This window comes from Dermochelys coriacea, chromosome 2 (genome assembly GCF_009764565.3).
Source record: "Dermochelys coriacea isolate rDerCor1 chromosome 2, rDerCor1.pri.v4, whole genome shotgun sequence".
NCBI classification, from domain to species: Eukaryota; Metazoa; Chordata; order Testudines; family Dermochelyidae; genus Dermochelys; species Dermochelys coriacea.
The window spans coordinates 190768084-190788098 of NC_050069.1; the positions used below are offsets into that span (position 1 = coordinate 190768084).

The 20015-nt window shown below is 38.4% G+C and overlaps 1 protein-coding gene across 9 annotated transcripts in view; it reads left to right on the plus strand.

The window, feature by feature from the left end:
• TOPBP1 (DNA topoisomerase II binding protein 1) overlaps positions 1–20015 on the plus strand; it is a 46870-nt gene continuing 26855 nt past the window's right edge. For 2 of the 9 annotated variants that reach the window (XR_006279272.1, XM_043508909.1), the window contains exons 1-14: positions 17–362; positions 4749–4838; positions 5791–5925; positions 6510–6653; positions 9614–9795; positions 9920–10113; positions 11853–12032; positions 12819–12988; positions 13447–13610; positions 14190–14437; positions 14832–15151; positions 16002–16174; positions 16899–17110; positions 19225–19523. Coding sequence is in view for 8 of the 9 variants with exons in the window: in XM_043508909.1 (XP_043364844.1) it covers positions 4758–4838; positions 5791–5925; positions 6510–6653; positions 9614–9795; positions 9920–10113; positions 11853–12032; positions 12819–12988; positions 13447–13610; positions 14190–14437; positions 14832–15151; positions 16002–16174; positions 16899–17110; positions 19225–19523 (2502 nt within the window). In the remaining variant the exon portion in view is untranslated. Of the gene's footprint in view, positions 636–793; positions 894–4748; positions 4839–5790; positions 5926–6509; positions 6654–9613; positions 9796–9919; positions 10114–11325; positions 11345–11852; positions 12033–12818; positions 12989–13446; positions 13611–14189; positions 14438–14831; positions 15152–16001; positions 16175–16898; positions 17111–19224; positions 19524–20015 lie in introns of those variants that run through there. The other 7 variants (XM_038390151.2, XM_043508908.1, XM_043508906.1 and 4 more) reach the window with 7 other exon arrangements.

The following is a 20015-nucleotide window of genomic DNA, read 5'->3' on the forward strand; positions in this document are numbered from 1 at the left end:
GTGGCAGGAAGGCAGCCGGGGGGCGCCGCGCCGCCGGCGACTCAGTCACGCGGCAAAGCACAGGCAGAAGCTAGTGACGCAAGAGCTGGGAGAAGAACGGGCAGCCAGCGGCAGAGAACCGCGCGTGCAGGCCGAAGTCGAGAAGCGCGCGCTGGGGCTCTACACGAGGGAGTTAAACGCGCAGCGGCTCGCCCTTTGAGAGAGGCTCCCGTCCCGCGGGACTTGATCACGTGCTAGGAATGAGAGTGCGCCTGCGCCTTTTAGCATCTCCTGGCGCGCCTGCGCAGTGTGGATCTAGTTGTCTTCCCGCCTGCCGTAGGTTACTGGCCGGAGAGGCAGTACCTGCGGGAGCGAACCCACTCTGGAGGGTGAGAGGCCGCTTCATCCATAACTTCAGTTTCCCTCCTCCCCGAACCCACTCTCTCCTCTAGTCGCCCCAGCCCTTCCCCTCGCCCCGGGTTGACCCGCCCGTTCTCCAGGGCTGGCGGCGAACGCAGTCGGCGCGGCCCTTTCCTCCACGGTCAGGGCTGGTGGGGGATCGCCGCCGCTTGTGGGCAGGGAGCCCTGAGCACAGGGATGCCCCGCTGGGGCATCGCCCGGCAGGACCCAGCACTACCCGGCGGGAGGGGTCTGAGGTGACCGATCTGCGAGGGCGCGTGGCAGGCGCGAGAATTGCGACGCGTGTGACGTGCCGCAGCGCGTGTGATCGTTGCGCACGCGAGCGAGCCGCGCCCCCGCGGAGTTTTTCCTGAAGGTGGCGCGCGGAGAAAGGCGCTCGCCTCGCAGCGGCCCCCCCCCCCCTCTGCTGCACCTGCTCCCCCTCCCCCTCCCCCCGCGAGCGTCCTTCGCGTGCGGCTGGGCTGGGGGGGAGAGAGCCAGCTCGGAAAGCAACGGTAGGGCGCGTTTCAGCCCCAGGCCGGGCCGTCAGCAGCTGAGGAACGCTGCGTGCAATGTTATTTGCTTCGCTTGTGCAGCCCGGGGTTTTCCTGGGGAGGTGTTTACATAGATGTTTTAGGTTGTAGTGTGTTGAACGAAGCTTCCGTAAGAAGTTCAGCACCTCTAGGCCCCGATCACAGTGTCCCGTGGGAAAGCCCAGTGGTGACATACTGATAAGGTTTCAGAGTAGCAGCCGTGTTAGTCTGTATTCGCAAAAAGAAAAGGAGGACTTGTGGCACCTTAGAGACCAACAAATTTATTAGAGCATAAGCTTTTGTGAGCTACAGCTCACGAAAGCTTATGCTCTAATAAATTTGTTAGTCCCTAAGGTGCCACAAGTCCTCCTTTTCTTTATACTGATAAGGGACTCCCCGGAAAGATAATGCAGCCCGGGACTGTGGTATCGCTCTGCCCTGAGCTCGGCACAGCTGATGTGAAGGATGTTGTGCTTAGGCCTATCCAGTACAGTTCCTCATAGCCCTGGCGAACTCTCCAGGCAGTAAAGGGAGGGAGAGAATGTAAATAAATAAGAAGTGATGCAATGGATAAGACAGGGTCCGTCTGGGCAAAAATTACATTGGGGAAGATAACCAGTAGAGCCTCTCCTACGATAGTGCTTGGGGTGTGCTATAGACCTCCGGGATCTAATTTGGATATGGATAGAGCCCTTTTTAATGTTTTTAATAAAGTAAATACTAATGGAAACTGCGTGATCATGGGAGACTTTAACTTCCCAGATAGAGACTGGAGGACCAGTGCTAGTAAAAATAATAGGGCTCAGATTTTCCTAGATGCGATAGCTGATGGATTCCTTCATCAAGTAGTTGCTGAACCGACTAGAGGGGATGCCATTTTAGATTTAATTTTGGTGAGTAGCAAGGACCTCATAGAACAAATGGTTGTAGGGGACAGTCTTGGCTCAAGTGATCATGAGCTAATTCAGTTCAAACTGAATGGAAGGATTAACAAAAATAAATCTGCAACTAGGGGTTTTGATTTCAAAATGGCTGACTTTCAAACATTAAGGAAATTAGTTAGGGAAGTGGATTGGACTGAAGAACTTATGGATCTAAAGGTAGAGGAGGCCTGGGATTACTTTAAATCAAAGCTGCAGAAGCTATCGGAAGCCTGTATCCCAAGAAAGGGGAAAAAATTCATAGGAAGGAGTTGTAGACCAAGCTGGATGAGCAAGCATCTTAAAGAGGTGATTAAGAAGAAGCAGAAAGCATACAGGGAGTGGAAGATGGGAGGGATCAGCAAGGAAAGCTACCTAATTAGGTCAGAACATGTAGGGATAAAGTGAGACAGGCTAAAAGTCGAGTAGAGTTGGACCTTGCAAAGGGAATTAAAACCAATAGTGAAAGGTTCTATAGCCATATAAATAAGAAGAAAACAAAGAAAGAAGAAGTGGGGCCGCTTAACACTGAGGATGGAGTGGAGGTAAAAGATAATCTAGGCATGGCCCAATATCTAAACAAATACTTTCCGCAGTCTTTAATAAGGCTAAAGAGGATCTTAGGGATAATGGTAGCATGACAAATGGGAATGAGGATATGGAGGTAGATATTACCATATCTGAGGTAGAAGCGAAACTGAAACAGCTTAATGGGACTAAATCGGGGGGCCCAGATAATCTTCATCCAAGAATATTAAAGGAATTGGCACCTGAAATTGCAAGCCCATTAGCAAGAATTTTTAATGAATCTGTAAAACTCAGGAGTAGTACCGAATGATTGGAGAATTGCTAATATAGTTCCTATTTTTAAGAAAGGGAAAAAAGGTGATCCGGGTAACTACAGACCAGTTAGTTTGACATCTGTAGTATGCAAGGTCCTGGAAAAAATTTTGAAGGAGAAATTAGTTAAGGACATTGAAGTCAATGGTAAATGAGACAAAATACAACATGGTTTTACAAAAGGTAGATCGTGCCAAACCAACCTAATCTCCTTTTTTGAAAAAGTAACAGATTTTTTTAGACAAAGGAAACGCAGTGGATCTAATTTATCTAGGTTTCAGTAAGGCATTTGATACCGTGCCACATGCGGAATTATTAGTTAAATTGGAAAAGATGGGGATCAATATGAACATCAAAAGGTGGATAAGGAATTGGTTAAAGGGGAGACTGCAACGGGTCCTACTGAAAGGCGAACTGTCAGGCTGGAGGGAGGTTACCAGTGGAGTTCCTCAGGGATCGGTTTTGGGACCAATCTTATTTAATCTTTTTATTACTGACCTTGGCACAAAAAGTGGGAGTGTGCTAATAAAGTTTGCAGATGATACAAAGCTGGGAGGTATTGCCAATTCGGAGAAGGATCGGGATATTATACAGGAGGATCTGGATGACCTTGTAAACTGGAGTAATAGTAATAGGATGAAATTTAATAGTGAGAAGTGTAAGGTTATGCATTTAGGGATTAATAACAAGAATTTTAGTTATAAGTTGGGGACGCATCAATTAGAAGTAACGGAAGAGGAGAAGGACCTTGGAGTATTGGTTGATCATAGGATGACTATGAGCTGCCAATGTGATATGGCTGTGAAAAAAGCTAATGCGGTTTTGGGATGCATCAGGAGAGGCATTTCCAGTAGGGATAAGGAGGTTTTAGTACCATTATACAAGGCACTGGTGAGACCTCACCTAGAATACTGTGTGCAATTCTGGTCTCCCATGTTTAAAAAGGATGAATTCAAACTGGAGCAGGTACAGAGAAGGGCTACTAGGATGATCCGAGGAATGGAAAACTTGTCTTATGAAAGGAGACTTAAGGAGCTTGGCTTGTTTAGCCTAACTAAAAGAAGGTTGAGGGGAGATATGATTGCTCTCTATAAATATATCAGAGGGATAAATACAGGAGAGGGAGAGGAATTATTTCAGCTCAGCAGCAATGTGGACACAAGAACAAATGGGTATAAACTGGCCACCAGGAAGTTTAGACTTGAAATCAGACGAAGGTTTCTAACCATCAGAGGAGTGAAGTTTTGGAATAGCCTTCCAAGGGAAGCAGTGGGGGCAAAAGATCAATCTGGTTTTAAGATTCTACTCGATAAGTTTATGGAGGAGATGGTATGATGGGATAATGGGATTTTGGTAAGTAATTGATCTTTAAATCTTCAGGGTAAATAGGCCTAATCCCCTGAGATGGGATATTAGATGGATGGGATCTGAGTTCCCCAGGAAAGAATTTTCTGTAGTATCTGGTTGGTGAATCTTGCCCATATGCTCAGGGTTTAGCTAATCGCCATATTTGGGGTCGGGAAGGAATTTTCCTCCAGGGCAGATTGGAGAGGCCCTGGAGGTTTTTCGCCTTCCTCTGTAGCATGGGGCATGGTTGACTTGAGGGAGGCTTCTCTGCTCCTTGAAGTCTTTAAACCATGATTTGAGGACTTCAATAGCTCAGACATAGGTGAGGTTTTTCGTAGGAGAGGGTGGGTGAGATATTGTGGCCTGCGCTGTGCAGGAAGTCGGACTAGATGATCATAATGGTCCCTTCTGACCTTAGTATCTGTGAACAGGTACCTGATCTCCAGCCCTGCTCCATTTCTGCATCAGAGAGAATGCTCTCTGAGATATATTGATCCTCTACATATTACTGATACTGGGGCTGTATATGAGCAAATTAGAAGCACTGACGTTTCCAGGGGGTGAATTGTTTATAATGTTTGGATAGATTTCTTCAAGAAAGTCAGAAAAAGCAATAATTTATGTGGAAAAATAAGTTACGTACATCTCATTAATGCAGGTCTTGAATACATAACAAAGTTATCCTGAAAACTAGTACTTAATTTCAACATTTTTTTTTGTTTCATCCATTAGTTAAAGGATGAAAAGTGACAAGGAACCATTTTTTGTTAAATTTATAAAGTCTTCTGGAAACTCAGAATATTTTTTTAAAGCTCTTGAGGTAAGCACTTTTGGTACCACTATCAGCTGCTTTTTTCTGAATTTAGTTTTCCATCTAATTATTTTCATGGTTATTTGTAGCCTATTAATGCATATATCTGTTAATAAAATATATTGTTTCTGTAAGATGAAGGCATTTAATGTTAGATAATACAGTTGTCTTGTTTAACTTTTTTTCTACAGCAAGGATCAACATTTTCTTTGTTATATATTTTTACTAATTATAGTGGGTTAGTTTCACTTCTTAATACAGTGGAGAATTCATATAGTGAAATCATTGTTTTGTGAAACTGTTTTCCCTGTGGCCCCAATCCTATAAGGTGCTGTGTGCCTCTGGAAAGGTGCTGATGCACTCAAAACTTTTGGCCCAATCCTGCTAACAGTCACTGCCTGGCATAGTGCTTACTACCGTGAAATGTTTTTTTAAAATAATTGAAGATGGATTGTATAACCTAATTAAGAACCTTGATCTCTCCAAGGAGCAAATTGTCCCACAGAGTTTGAATTAATTTATTGAAGGGATTAAATGCTGTGCCTTGGTAACTAGCATTTGAATGATCATCCCGATCATACAGTGGTTGTAGAGGGCACTCAGCAGGTTCCAGAACAAAGTGAGCTGCAATCCTGAGGGTTCAGATTCCTCATCCACGCTACTATAGCTTCATTGAGGAGGGTGTCAAGTCATTTCTCCCCTGGGAAGTCAGTGGGAGTTAGAAGGCTCTCATCACAGATGAGGTCCAATATATGAAAATTTGTACACTGTACATTGCAGTGGATTGAAATAATTTGATATTTTTGTTCAACTTCACTACAAATCGATTCTTGTATAGTAATTTTGCTATAAGTAATTTCAACTGGATATGCTTTTGCAGTTGCTGTAGGATTCATTTAAAAGAATTGTCTAACAAAGGGAAAGGAATTTAAGTGTATTGTTGTTTCATGTTTTCTTGCAGTCCATAAAAGAATTTCAGTCAGAAGAATATCTCCAGATCCTTGAAGAAGTGCCAGCACTCAATATAAAAGAGAATGACAAATCCCTTTACATCTGTGACCCTTTTAGTGGCGTTGTTTTTAGTCACCTCAAAAAGGTTTGCTACCCACTAGATTAGTTACAAGTGTCCTATTCCTTTCTAAGGAATGCTCATATACATGATTCTACACATTTTCTCTTTCTGAATTCTATGTACTGGCTTGTAATGTACACAGTGAATATGTGTAATATGCTGTTAAACAGAGTTTCAGTGGGAAAATTGCAAAGGGTAGGAATAGCATAAAAGGGAAGGCAAGACTTCCAAGGGATTCAGTCCTTTAGTCTCAATGGCCTCTGCTTCTACAGGACCTATGACCACCTTTTTTGTTTCTCCCAGTCATAGAGCAGTCTGGGAAAATGGCATGGTTGCAGTGATCTCTGAGATGTTGCAGTAGCAAAGGACAGCATAGCCAGAGATCAGTGGCGCTCCAGATATTTCCTCTGTTACCTATGTTGGGGTCAGCTCTATTCCATGTGAGGATTTCCCTATGTTTGAGCAATCCCCAGCCAACTGGTTGGTCAGTTTCAACCGCTTTGTGTTGCTGGGATGGGATAGGTTTTTTTGACAAGATCCCTTTTTTGTGAGAGAAGTGTCACCCTTCCTTCCATATTAATCCTCTTTTTGTTTTATTTTTGTTGCAGCTTGGCTGTAGGATCATTGGACCACAGGTAGTCATATTTTGTATGCAGCACCAGCGATGTGTCCCAAGAGCTGAATACCCTGTTCATAATATGGCCATGGCTGATATAACAATATCCTGTACTAGTCTTGAAAAAGAAACTAGGGTAATTCATTACAATATATAATGGAAGAATAATTGTTCAGCTAGATTTTTGTGAAATTTACTTCCAGATACAGCAGTAAAAAGATTTATTGGTTACTTCTTTGTAAATGCATTTTGCACTTACTGAAAACTTTTAAGTCAGGAATACAATTCAAATATATATAGAAAGAGTTATTTTTAAATTATCATGATGTGACACTTATTTTTTCCATCTGAGTATTTTTTGGCCCTTTGAACAAGTTAAAGTTCCCATTCTAATCTTTTAGATGAAAAAAATATCTGCAGTTTTACTTTGGGTGTTTGGATGCATTTAACTTTTTCTCAGTTGATTACTTTATTTAAAGAATGACGTTATCAAAGAGATCAACAGAAACCTCAGATCTGTGTTATACAAGTAGTATATAGAAAAAAATACTTCTTTGGTTGTTTGGGGGGCATAGGAATAATTTATAATTTACAGCATTCATGAACTGACTTGAGATCTAGATGGATGTCCAGCTAGTTGTTTATGGCTAAGATGTCACAGACTATATAATGTGTTACTGTTTATTTCAAACTATAAAGTAATTAAAGATTTAATACATAGGCTACTCTCAATTTCTGTTAAATATTGAACATTTTGATCACACTGTATATTAAGGTTTCATTTATAAAGGCTTAATAAATTATGAATAGATGTTTGGCTAGTTAATCAATTAGAGTCCAGGTTAATAAGTGTCTTATAGGCATCTATAACAACTTCTACTGATGTGCTTATAGTAGGGCTGTCAATTAATTGCAGTTAACTCATGCGATTAACTCAAAAAAGTTAATCACAATTAATTGTACTGTTAAACAATAGAATACCAATTGAAATTTATTAATGGTTTTGGATCTTTTTCTACATTTTCAAATATATTGATTTCTACTACAACACAGAATACAACGTGTACAGTGCTCACTTTATATTATTTTTATTACAAATATTTGCATTGTAAATATGATAAACAAAAGAAATAGTATTTTTCAATTCACCTCATAGTCTCTTTATCGTGAAAGTGTAACTTACATATGTAGATTTTTTTTTTGTTACATAACTGCACTCAAAAACAAAACAATGTAAAATTTAGAGCCTACAAGTCCACTCAGTCCTACTTCATCCAATCTCTCAGACAAACAAGTGTGGTTAAAATTTGCAGGAGATAAAGCTGCCCACTTCTTGTTTACAATGTTACCTGAAACTGAGAACAGGCATTCACATGGTACTGTTGTAGCCGGTGTCGCAGGATATTTACATGCCGGATGCACTAAAGATTCATATGTCCCTTCATGCTTCAGCCACCATTCCAGAGGACATAGTGGACCAACACATGTTCATTTTCATCATCTGAGTCAGATGCCCCAGCAGAAGGTTGATTTTCTTTTTTGGTGGTTTGAGTTCTGTAATTTTAGCATCTGAGTGTTGCTTTTTTAAGACTTCCGAAACCATGTGTCACTCCTCGTCCCTCTCAGATTTTGGATGGCACTTCAGATTCTTAAACCTTGGGTCAAGTGCTGTGGCTATTTTTAGAATCTCACATTGGTACCTTCTTTATGTTTTGACAAATCTTCAGTGAAAGTGTTCTTAAAACAAACGTGCTGAGTCATCCTCTGCGACTGCTATAACATGAAATATATGGCAGAATGTGGGTAAAACGGAACATGTTACATACAATTCTCCCCCAAGGAGTTCAGTCACAAATTTAATTAACACTTTTTTTTTTTTTTAACGAGCATCAGCAGCATGGAAGCATGTCCTCTGGAATGGTGGCTGAAGCATGAAGGGGCATAGGAATGTTTACCACACCTTCTTGTCAACTGTTGGGAATGGGTGATGTCCATCTTGGTTGAATTGGCCTCATTAGCACTACAAAAAGTAATTTTCCCTCTGTTGATATTCATCCCTTCTTGTCAACTGATGAGAATAGACCACTTCCACCTTGATAGAATTGGCCTCGTTAGCACTGACCCCCGACTTGGTAAGGCAATTCCCATCTTTTCATGTGCTATAATATATATACTGTTTACTGTATATTTCACTCTGTGCATCTGATGAAATGGGTTGTAGCCCACGAAAGCTTATGCCCAAGTAAATTTATTAGTCTCTAAGGTGCCACAAGGACTCCTTATTGTTTTTGCTGATAAAGACTGACACGGCTACTACTCTGAAACCTGCTTTCATGATAAAGAGATTGCACTACAGTACTTATATTAAATGAATTGAAAAATACTATTTTTTAATGCAAATATTTGTAATAAAAAATAAATACAAGGTGAGCACTGTACACTTTGTATTCTGTGTTGTAATTTAAATCAATATATTTGAAAATGTAGAAAACATCCAAAAATATTTAAATAAATGGTATTAACAGTGCGATTAATCACACAATTAATTGCGATTAATTTTTTAAATTGCACAGTTAATCACGATTGATTTTTTTAATTGATTGACAGCCCTAGCTTATAGCCATGTATAACACATGGTGTTCATGTCTATATCATGCTAATGGCATCTATTACTCATTTGTTAACCTTTATAAGCAATTTATAAATTTACTCAATAAAAATATGACAACATTTTTTCTTAAGTGACTGTTTCTGTCTAGTAATAGTATGTGATGTGGATTCCTGGGTAGTAAACAGAACACAGGCATTTTTTCCTTATTTAATCTGGATTGTAAATGTGTTCTGGAGGGCACAATCCCCTGGTATCCACTATTTTACAATTTTAAAGGGATTCCTTCAAAATTGTTCATTTCTATGTAGGCAAAAGATATTTTTCTGTTTTAAAGGTGCCATAAAGTTAAGTTCCAGGAGAAATCATAGGACATGAAGTAATCTTTTTTTTTTTTTTTAAATAATATTAAAATCTACTTTTTGTTGTTTAACTACTTTATCTTTATTTGCGGGGGGTTTTTTTGTTTTTGTTTTTTTGCTCTTTAGGAAGAAGTTCATAAGTATGTACAGATGATGGGTGGCCGTGTGTACAGAGATCTCAATGCATCAGTAACTCATCTTATAGCTGGAGAAGTTGGCAGCAAGAAATATTTAGTAGCTGCTGCTCTGAAGAAACCCATATTGCTTCATACTTGGGTAAAAGCATTGTGGGAGAAGTCCCAACAAGGGTAAAAGAACCACTTTTTCTATTAGGAAATATTAAATCTTGTACTGGTTCTAGACTATACTTATTCCTTTGAAGTTGTGTTGGAAAAAGATCTGTCTTATTTTCTTTCTTTTTTTCTCCTGCAGTATGATTAGGTACACAGATATAAGCATGGAAGACTTCATTTGTCCTTTGTTTCGTGGCTGTACAATCTGTGTAACTGGCTTAAGCAGTGTGGACAGGAAGGAGGTGCAGCGTCTCACTACTGAGCATGGTGGTCAATACACAGGGCAGCTCAAGATGAATGAGTGCACCCACCTCATTGTTCAAGAGCCAAAAGGTAGATATTCTTCAGTCAATTTAAGTTTGAAGGGACAACTTAGCGTAAAGCTAAGCATGTGCACAAGTGTTTGGAGAATCAAGGCCTAGGTCTGTATCTGTTTCATTATGCTGTTGTTATTGCCAGTGCTGTTAGGATAAATATTATATGCAAGAAGAGTGATACAGAGTGTTTTTAAGGGAAGGTGGAAATGAGAACAAAAAGGGACACACAAGCAGAGACCCAAACGCTATCAGAGGAGGGAAGGGGAGAGGTCTTCAGAAAAGAAAAAATAGAATCTAAACTAAATTTTGGTGAAATTAGGAGACAGGAATTTCAATGATGATGATAATTGGATTACAAATAAACAAATAAACTTGAAGATAAAATTTTCCCACTAAAATTTTTGAATTTCCTCTTATGAAAATAAAATTAAAGCACTACTTTGTTCTTTGTAGTTTTGTTTGAGACACACTGGACAGAATTTTTAAATTTCCTCCCTACTTTTCCTGGGCAATTATTTTGTGATTTCTCTTTTCCCCTCTTGAAGCCCAAGATCTTGTTATGGCAATTCTATCTCTGGCCAAAGAGCTTGGCGTAGTTCCTTTAGTGGAACTGTCACCTCTGCAGAACAATGTGAGGCATTTTCGTCACTGGGTCTGAATGCTTGAGTGCTCAGATACCAGAATGATGAAAGCAGTATAAACACCTGTATAGACACTTCCAAAACATGTCAATCTGGAATTTGTGAGCCAAGTAAGACTTAAAATCTGATTGCTACATGACAGAATGTGCTAATGCTGACTGCCCCGTTTGATTTTATTTTTTATTTTTTAATTTAGGACAGTTTTATAAACAACTCATTGTAGGTAAGATTTAATATTGTTGGTAGCTCAGCCAACCATATATTTTAATTTTCTGTACACAATACGATTATATTGGTTAAAAGGTTGCAAAAGTTTTAACCTTGGATGTTTTGCAACTTTGGTGTCACAACTGCAAAATATATCCCCTTAATAACATGGTCACAAGATGACTTTTTTGCTAGCTGACAGTTGCTTTCCATTTTAAGTATGTGAATAAAAGTATGCATTTGCTTTTATATGTAATATATTTTAAAAACCATAGTTTTTAGTCCGTAAATTCATGATTTCAAATTCCATAGCAGAACTTTGGACTAATGTCTAATGTTCGCACTGCAGTGAAGTACAGATGAACTATAAAACTGATATTTTATAGCATCCTGTAAGTGGTAAGTATATGTAGTATTGCTGTTCATCTGTATCTGACAGCTAGCAGTTTCTTCTGCCAATTTCTTGTTGCGGTTCAGATGGATGTTTAAGATCTTGTGGCAGTTTTCGAAACAGAAAACCTAACAGTTAAAAACAGAACCTAATGTCCGAGGGTGTGTTAGACTTATTTGGCTAGCATACCTAACACTGCTTTTAAAGCAAATTAGGATAGCTTGATTATGAAAGATGTAATATAAAATCAACAAATAATCTTTTATATCATAGGCAATAGGGCTGTCAAAGGAACCAAATTACATTGAAACAGCTTTAGTGAATTTGTAAAGTGTAAACTGCCACTTGGAATAGAGAAAAAGCCCTTGGTATTTGAGAATGTATTGGTAATTACCACTTCCAAATACAGTTTTTGTTTTTAGCTTTCTTGATTTTGCAATGTGTGGTCTTCCTTTCAGAATTGTCACTTATTGGAGTATTAGTCTTTTATTGATTGTGATTTGTCTTTATATAAAGGTCAGAAATATGAATGTGCCAAAAAATGGAATGTGCAGTGTGTGTCCATCCAGTGGTTTTTTGACAGCATTGAGAATGGCTTCTGCCAGGATGAGGCAATGTATAAGACAGAATCTGTACAAAAACAAAATACCACACCCAGTACATCAACTCCTACTAGCCAAGCTAGCAAACCTGACAGTAAGTAAGACATCTCAGTATACTGAGTGAGTTGATGAAATTTCAGTTAAGAGAAAAGAAATGTTTGAGTTGAGCGGGCTGCTACTAACTCTAACTGCACTAAAATTTTGGTAATGAGGCCCTGATCCTGCAAACACATGCTTAAATTTTAGTACATGGGTTTATTCACATGCTTGAAGTTAAGCGTGTGTGTGTTTGCAGGGTCAGGGCCCCAGTTTTTTTTTTTTTTGTATATATATATAATATATATATATATATATAAAGTGTGTGTGTGTATTTACATTTGATATGAACATAGTCTGCTCTTGGGTATTGCCCTCCAATGCTCCTAAGCGGACCAAAAATATAAATATAAAAATATTAAATAAAATAAAATAAATATATATTTTTTGGTCGCTTAGGAGCATTGGAGGGCAATACCCAAGAGCAGACTATGTTCATATCAAATGTAAATACATCTAATTTAGTAGATGGCCACAAAGCTTATTGAGCAGAATAATTTTTCAGAAACTGTTCTCCCACATCTTAAGGCTGACAGTTCTTCAGGAGAAAGAGGAACATGAGTTCTGTGTAAATACCGTTGCTAATAGTGAGAGCATGCTGACTTTTGGTGTAATGAAACCCTTCATTTTAACAGAGGCTAGACTATGCATTATTGTGGTTCTCAGGTTTTGTCTTTCTTATTAGCATGGTAAAATCATATTTGACAATCATACATTCTGTTTGGTTAAGCAGTGGGAGAGACTAATTTATTTTCCTCTTTTTTTATTTTAACTTTAATTAAAGATCGTACCTTTTCAGATGTCAGCCATATTTCCAATATCAGTTTGAATGGCATTAATGAAACTGCATGTAGCTCTGCTTTGAACAGCAGGCTGGATCCTCCTCCTGATGATCTGGAAAATTTGGATATCAGTTCTTTTCAAGCCCCTGATGATTTATTAGATGGGTGTCGAGTAAGTTTAACAATGTACAATTCTGAAATGACCAGTTATCCTTTGGATGCAGCTAGTCTGGGTCTCCTGTAGTTATTGCTACAGTAAAACGTTAGTCCTACTCCCAGCACAAAGATATAATCTATTTCAAGATAAACCAAATTAGACCGTTTATAATGTATTTGGGCCACTGGAAAAAGTGCCTTCAAATTGGAGTTGGATAAGATGTGAAGCAGTATTGGCAACTTTATTTAATGGGAAATATTTTATTGGCATTTCCTTCTCGTAGTGGGAAGTTGAGTTGTGCAAAACAAAGTCACAAGGATGAGCACTGAGGATGGAATCATTTCTTTTTTGCAATTTTTCATAAGCTAAAGCTTGTGTATTTGTATGTTTCTTTGGTTGGGTAATGAATGGTATCAAAATACAGCTACTTCAACCAAAAATATCTTACCTTGTTCTTTTCTTTCTCCTTGCAGATTTATCTCTGTGGCTTCAGTGGCAGGAAGTTAGATAAAATGAGAAGGCTTATTAACTGTGGTGGTGGTGTTCGATTTAATCAGCTCAATGAAGATGTCACCCATGTTATTGTGGGAGAATATAATGATGAACTGAAGCAGTTTTTGAACAAGACTACTCACAGGTTCTGATAACTATGTTGCTTAAAAGACACTTCCATAATCATGTTTCCTCTTGTAAACAAAGAAAATATGTATTGATTAATTTTTTTTTTTAACTAAATAGCTGTGTGTACCAATAGAGAGATAAATTGTAAAGACCATTAAGTTGTGGTAACTATTCAACAATATTTTACCACTGGGAATAGTGTTTCTTAGGTAGCGTATCTCCTCACATTCAACAGAAAAAAAAATATTAGCTGGTGAGGATTATGTGAAAATTCTAGAAACCCTAAATATTTGTGATAAATTACATTTTCTTGGTTGTATTTCTTTTAGAAAATATGTGTAAAAATCCATATTCTCAAACTTTTTTTGAAATATTCAAAAAATGCTAAAGGCTGCTAAATGCTAAAAACTCAAACTTTTTTGTTGTAACTGAAGTCAGATGAGTGTCACAAACTTCTTACAGAAACACAAGTGTACTTGTAGAGTGAGCAGTGTCTGAGAGGAAAAAAATAGGACTCTCAAACCCATTTTAACCTATCTTACGTGTGTGTGTGTGTGTGTGTGTGTAAAATATAAAAAATAATTTTATTTTATAGGCCTCATGCAGTGACAGCAAAATGGTTGCTGGAGTGCTTTGGTAAGGGTTACTTACTTCCGGTGGAGCAGTATATCCCTCTGAACTACCAGCCAATAGAAAATCCAGTTTTGGAGCAACCTGGAATAAAACGAACTGTTCCCAAAAGTAATAGTCTCACAAAAAAAGAAGCTGTAAAGCTTTTACAGCACCAGAAAGCAGATGAAGATGACCTCCTCTCTCAATATGTGAATAATGATTCCACATTAAGTAAGTTCTGGTCCAAGCACTTCATAAAAAGACAAAATTTATGTATAGCTCTTATGAAAAACTTGTGGTGCCATTTACAAAGATGGACATAGAAAAATGTAGTTACCTGATTTTAATCATACGTAAAGAAATTGCAATTCATACTCTGTAGCATGTATGTTTTTAAAATCTTGACATGGTTTGTATATTAATTTCCCTATTGTACTTAAGAAAACAATATAAATTAGATGTAAGCATGCCTCATATTGAGCAGTTTGTAAATGGAATCTAAAACTTTGGGTTCCAGTACTGCATTATTTTCAATTAATAACTAATAGGATGGTTGAAACTCATTTTCTCCCTTACATCCCTGTGTGTGAAATTTTCATCAAGCGGTTATTTTTTTCTTTTTTAGTTGAAGTTGAAAAGCTAGAAACTGGTAACTTCAGTGATGCTACTCATATTACCATTCAAGAAGAGAAGCAGTCCTCTATGTGTCATAGTTCACTGACCGAGACTTCTACGGTGGTTGAAGAAGGCTTATTCAGCAGAAAGAGGTTCCTTCTTTTGGGTTTTGGTGAAGAGGATGAGTCCTGCATTGTAGAAATTATAAAGGAAAGTGCTGGGAAAGTTCTACTCCCTCAAAACAGAGCAATTGCAGACTATGCTGTGGTTCCTTTACTGGGATGCAAGGTGGAGTCAACTGTTGGAGATGTTGTTACAAACACATGGCTGGTAAGGGGATACTGTAGAGCTATGACCAAACAAATATTAGTGTTAGTTTCTGGTTTCTGTATTTCTTATTGATGGTTATATTTGCATTAGAACAGAGGTTTTAGCTTTGTTTAATTAGTGTACACCAAATTAAGAGAGTGCTTTAATTCATTTCTTCTTTATAGGCATGTCTTATACCTATCTCATTCATTTCTTCCTGCTTTATTAAATCAGATTCTGACGTAGTGGCACAAAGACTTTGTACACAAGACTCTGCTCTAGTTGTCTGCATAATAGGGTTATGAAGAGAGAGCTAGGTGCATGACATAAATTGTGAATAACATTTCTGTTTTAACATCTGTTTAGTAAGCTATCTTTTTTCTCTTGCCCCACACTTCCCCATATCTCTCTAATAACATATGTAGCTGTATCTGGATGATGCAATTGCAGGCTGACATTATAGCTCAGGTGGTCAAACATTTAAATATGTTGACCTAGATAATGCTTATCACCTGGATTAATTGCCATTTGGTGTTTTTCATTATTAGATAATTAACTGTGAAATAAAACCCATGCCAACTCTTATATTGGGTTTTAAAATGTTTTAAAGCAGTATTCATTGTTGGAAAAATAGAAATTCAGAAGGCTTAAATCTTAATGTGAATTTGACTGAAACTTTCTGGATCTTTTGAAGTAATTTATCTGATCACATATAGAGTAATACATGTTCTAATTTGACCTTGAGGCACAAAGACAAAGGATGTCTTGCTGTTGATTCCATAAATGCTGTAGTACAATGGCTGAAATAATGTTTGTCATATTGTTTTCTCTTGGCTTGGTTCTCATTTTCATTTATTTCATCATTTTTAAGATTATGTGTGTAGAACAGCAGCTCCTTTTAAACCCTCAGTCCAACCCACTTTTCACCCCAGTATCAGTAATGGAAGGAAGCACTCCTCTGGCAGACTGCGTACTGTCTTTCAGCCAGTTTACTGGTGCCGAGAGAGATTCCCTGGTGTTCTTGGCAGGTCTTCTTGGAGCGAGGTATGGAGTCTGTTGCCACTTATGTTCATTTTCTGGCATCTAAAAATTTTTCAAGTGTTTAGTCACATTAGAGAAAAAATGAGCAAAAAACTTAGTTTAGAGTTAAATTTTGTTCTAGACTTCTTTACTTTTACCAAATGAATAAAATCCAAATGTTGAAATATTGTGATGTACAATTTGGTTCTGTATTTTCTGCCCTCCTTTGTCATTACACCTTCTATAGACAGTGTCTTTAAGTGTTCAGATATTTGTATATGACACTAGTGAATATCTGTTCTAAAAGGTGGGGGAGGAAGACTGGGACATTTGTGGTTGTCCATACTTACTTGGTCAATGATTTTCATGGAGTTTGCTCATTGTACAAGTAAAATCTTTTTTTCTCCCTGATTGCCAGCCATAAAATCTCAGCCTGAGATATAGAAATTTAGCTGAAGTTTTTGGCTTGTACATTGTCACCAGTTTAAAAAAAAAATCTATAGCCAACTCTACCCCCATTTCAGTTAAAAATGTGCACCATGTTGTCTTTAGTGGAGTTGTACAGGTGTAAGTGAGGGAAGAATGTGGCCCAACTTTTGGAAGTTAGTTAACAGTTCTGTTTATGATACCTGAGCAGAACTAGAACCCAGCTCACTCTTCCATACCTTTGTTGGCTCTGCAGTGCTAATAGGAACAGTCTAAACAATGACTACGTTTTTGAATGGTTATTTATATACGTTTATTTCAGAGTCCAGGAATTCTTTGTGCGAAGAGCCAACCCAAAGAAAGGAATGTTTGCCAGCACCCACCTAGTGGTCAAAGAGCCAGATGGTTCTAAGTATGAAGCAGCAAAGAAATGGAATTTACCTGCAGTCACTATGGCTTGGCTCTTACAGTCTGCAAGGACAGGAAAGAAAGCAGATGAAAGCAAGTTCCCAGTTGAAAATGTTAATACTGGAGGTTGGTTGTCTTTTATGTTTTCTTGTTTATTTTAATATACCTTAATCATGCCATGTTCCACTGCATTGCACTGTCGTTAAGAGAAATTTTTGAGTATAAGCTGATTCCTAATACTTAGGACCTTAAACTATTGAAACAGAAAGACTTTTCATCTTATAATTTACTTTTTGCTAGTTAAGATGTTTATTTTTTGCCTATCCCTAAGCTTAGACTATAAAGGCTAGTCGTTTTCACTTGTTTATAGTCCATGGTCCAGATCTTTAGCTGGGGTAAATCACTGTATAGCTGTACTGAAGTCAATGGAGGTATGCTGATTTATATTAACTGAGGATCTAGCCCAATGTCTAGTTATTTTCACTTTCTGGTTTACACTCCTTTACATGATACTGTTGTGTTAAATTGTAAAACACTGTGGAATAGTGTTTAAATCTAATTAAAAACTGTTTTACAAGAGAAGGAAGGTTCTGTAAAATGTTTTTCTCAACAAAACAAACCTTACGTTATTTGACAGTGCCCCTTTTAGAATTGAGACGTAAACTGGACTGATTAATACCGAATACCAGCTAACTCACTAGTTCTTACTAATGCATTTGTGGGCTCCATAAAATTGTAGTGATTAAAAACATATCTGCAATACTGCATTCAGCTCTGGGCACCTCAGTGCCAGAAAGATCTTGACAGGTTGAGTAGGAATTCGGAGAAAAGGAACAAAATGATTAAGGGACTGGAAGGAATGATTTTATGTAAAACCAATTATATATGTTTGACAAAAAGATAATTCAGACTACAAGTCATATTTATGTATGGGTATTTGAAGTGTATAAACTCCAAGGGCCAATGTCTGTTGATTTGAATGAAACCAAGATTTGGCCAAAAGAAGGAGCAGAATTTGACAGGGTGGCCTAAGGGAGTGTAATTAGTAGTAATGGAATGAAACTGAGCAAAGAAAAACCATGCAGGCTGAAAATTAGGGGGGGAAATCCTAATTTTGAGGGGGGTTTTATTTAATATTTGTATTAGAATAGCAACGAGAGGGTGTAAACTGGCTTGAGGAGCTGTAGTACTAGACTCTGTACAGTTGTAGAGTTTAAGACCACAAGGGACCACCAGGTAGTTCTACCTGCTATATACCACAGGCCACCAACGCCACCCAGCACTATGAAGTCCGCGCTTCAAAAAGCGTACATTTAAATATAAAATGTGAGTCTTCCAGAGGATGTGTTAGAAGCGCTATTACTGAAGTCATTTAAAATCTGGGTTGGCAAAGAGAAGGAGAATAATACAGCAGAGAAAAGTTGGCAACATGATGGACTAGATTGCCTAACACAGGGGTCGGCAATCTTTGACACACAGCCCATCAGGGTAATCCGCTGGCGGGCCATGAGACATTTTGTTTACGTTGACTGTCTACAGGCACGACCCCCCGCAGCTCACAGTGGCCGCAGTTTGCCGTTCCCGGCCAATGGGAGCTGTTGGAAGCAGTGACCGGCCCACACCACTTCCCACAGCTCCCATTGGCCAGGAACAGTGAATCGCAGGCACTGGGAGCTGCAGGGGGCCTTGCCTGGGGACGGTCAACGTAAACAAAATGTCTCATGGCATGCCAGTGGATTACCCTGATGGGCCGCATGCCGAAGGTTGTCGACCCCTTGCCTAACAGATCTTTTCCATCTCTGATTTCTCAGATTCCTCAGCTTTACCCAGTGCTGATTAGCAGTATTTATGCCATTAGCATTTCAGTCTATAGTGAAGCTGCTGATCATTAAAGAGAAAACAGGTGAGTATCTGTAGCTTTTCAACTGTGTCATAATTAAATGTTTCCGTTTTTGGTTTAATACTTTAAAATTCACTGAAGCACAAGACAGTATGAGAGAGACACGGGTTACTCTTCTTTTAGGCATTTAAGGACTAGCACAGTAGTAATGTGGTATAGCACAAGCACTAGTATAGAACATAGAAACTTAAAAACAAAAATCCTCCCTTCATTTTAGAACATATGTAGAACAACAAAATATTGGATAAATAAAGTCCTTAGCATAATGCAAGTATATACACATTTATATTAAGGGAAAAAATTGTGGTGCTTAATTATAATTTTCTTTATTTCATTTAAGATAAAGAAGAGAGTTTAATGAGTCAGCCCAACAAGACAGAGACAACTATAATGTCTTCAGATATACCAGACCATCCTAGCAGTCTTCTTGAAGCTGGGAAGAAAACAGCTGTGACGCCTCTTGATGTGAACCGGTTCCAGAGTAAAGCTTTCCATAGTGTGATCTCGCACCATACTGGGCAAAAGCCAACCCTTCCTGCAGAAGGAAGACTGCTCCAGAAAGAACCATCTTTGCATCTTGACACACCATCCAAATTTCTTTCCAAAGATAAGCTCTTCAAGCCTTCATTCGATGTAAAGGTAAACTCCTTTGCAAGTTTCTAAACCAGTAGTGCTCCCAGGGTCAAATGTGTGTGAATGAAAAAGGCACAAAACCCCCTATGTAACCTTTTTTAAAGAGTGCGTATTAATAACACATAAATAAAAATACTTCTAGGCTTTTTAGTTTGGCAGGCAGTTCTGAAAATTCACATGTTCTAAGGGACGGGGTTATTAGAACTGATACTTAAAGAATATAAAAATAATTAAATCATGAACATTTTGAGAAATAGATACATAGCACCCATAACAAAGCCCAGTGTGCCTATTGCAATATATACCAGAGGGTCCTAAAGCAATGACCTATGTTACCTAGTCTGTGTTGCTCTTTAAAAACAGAGTGAAATTTTAGTAGAAGAGTGTTAGTTTTTGCCAACTATCATAAAATAAATAGTCTGTATTTGGCTATAGTTTCCCAGTGGACTGTGTACACTTTTTTAAACTTGTACATTTAAGCTTTCTTGCTCATTCTTC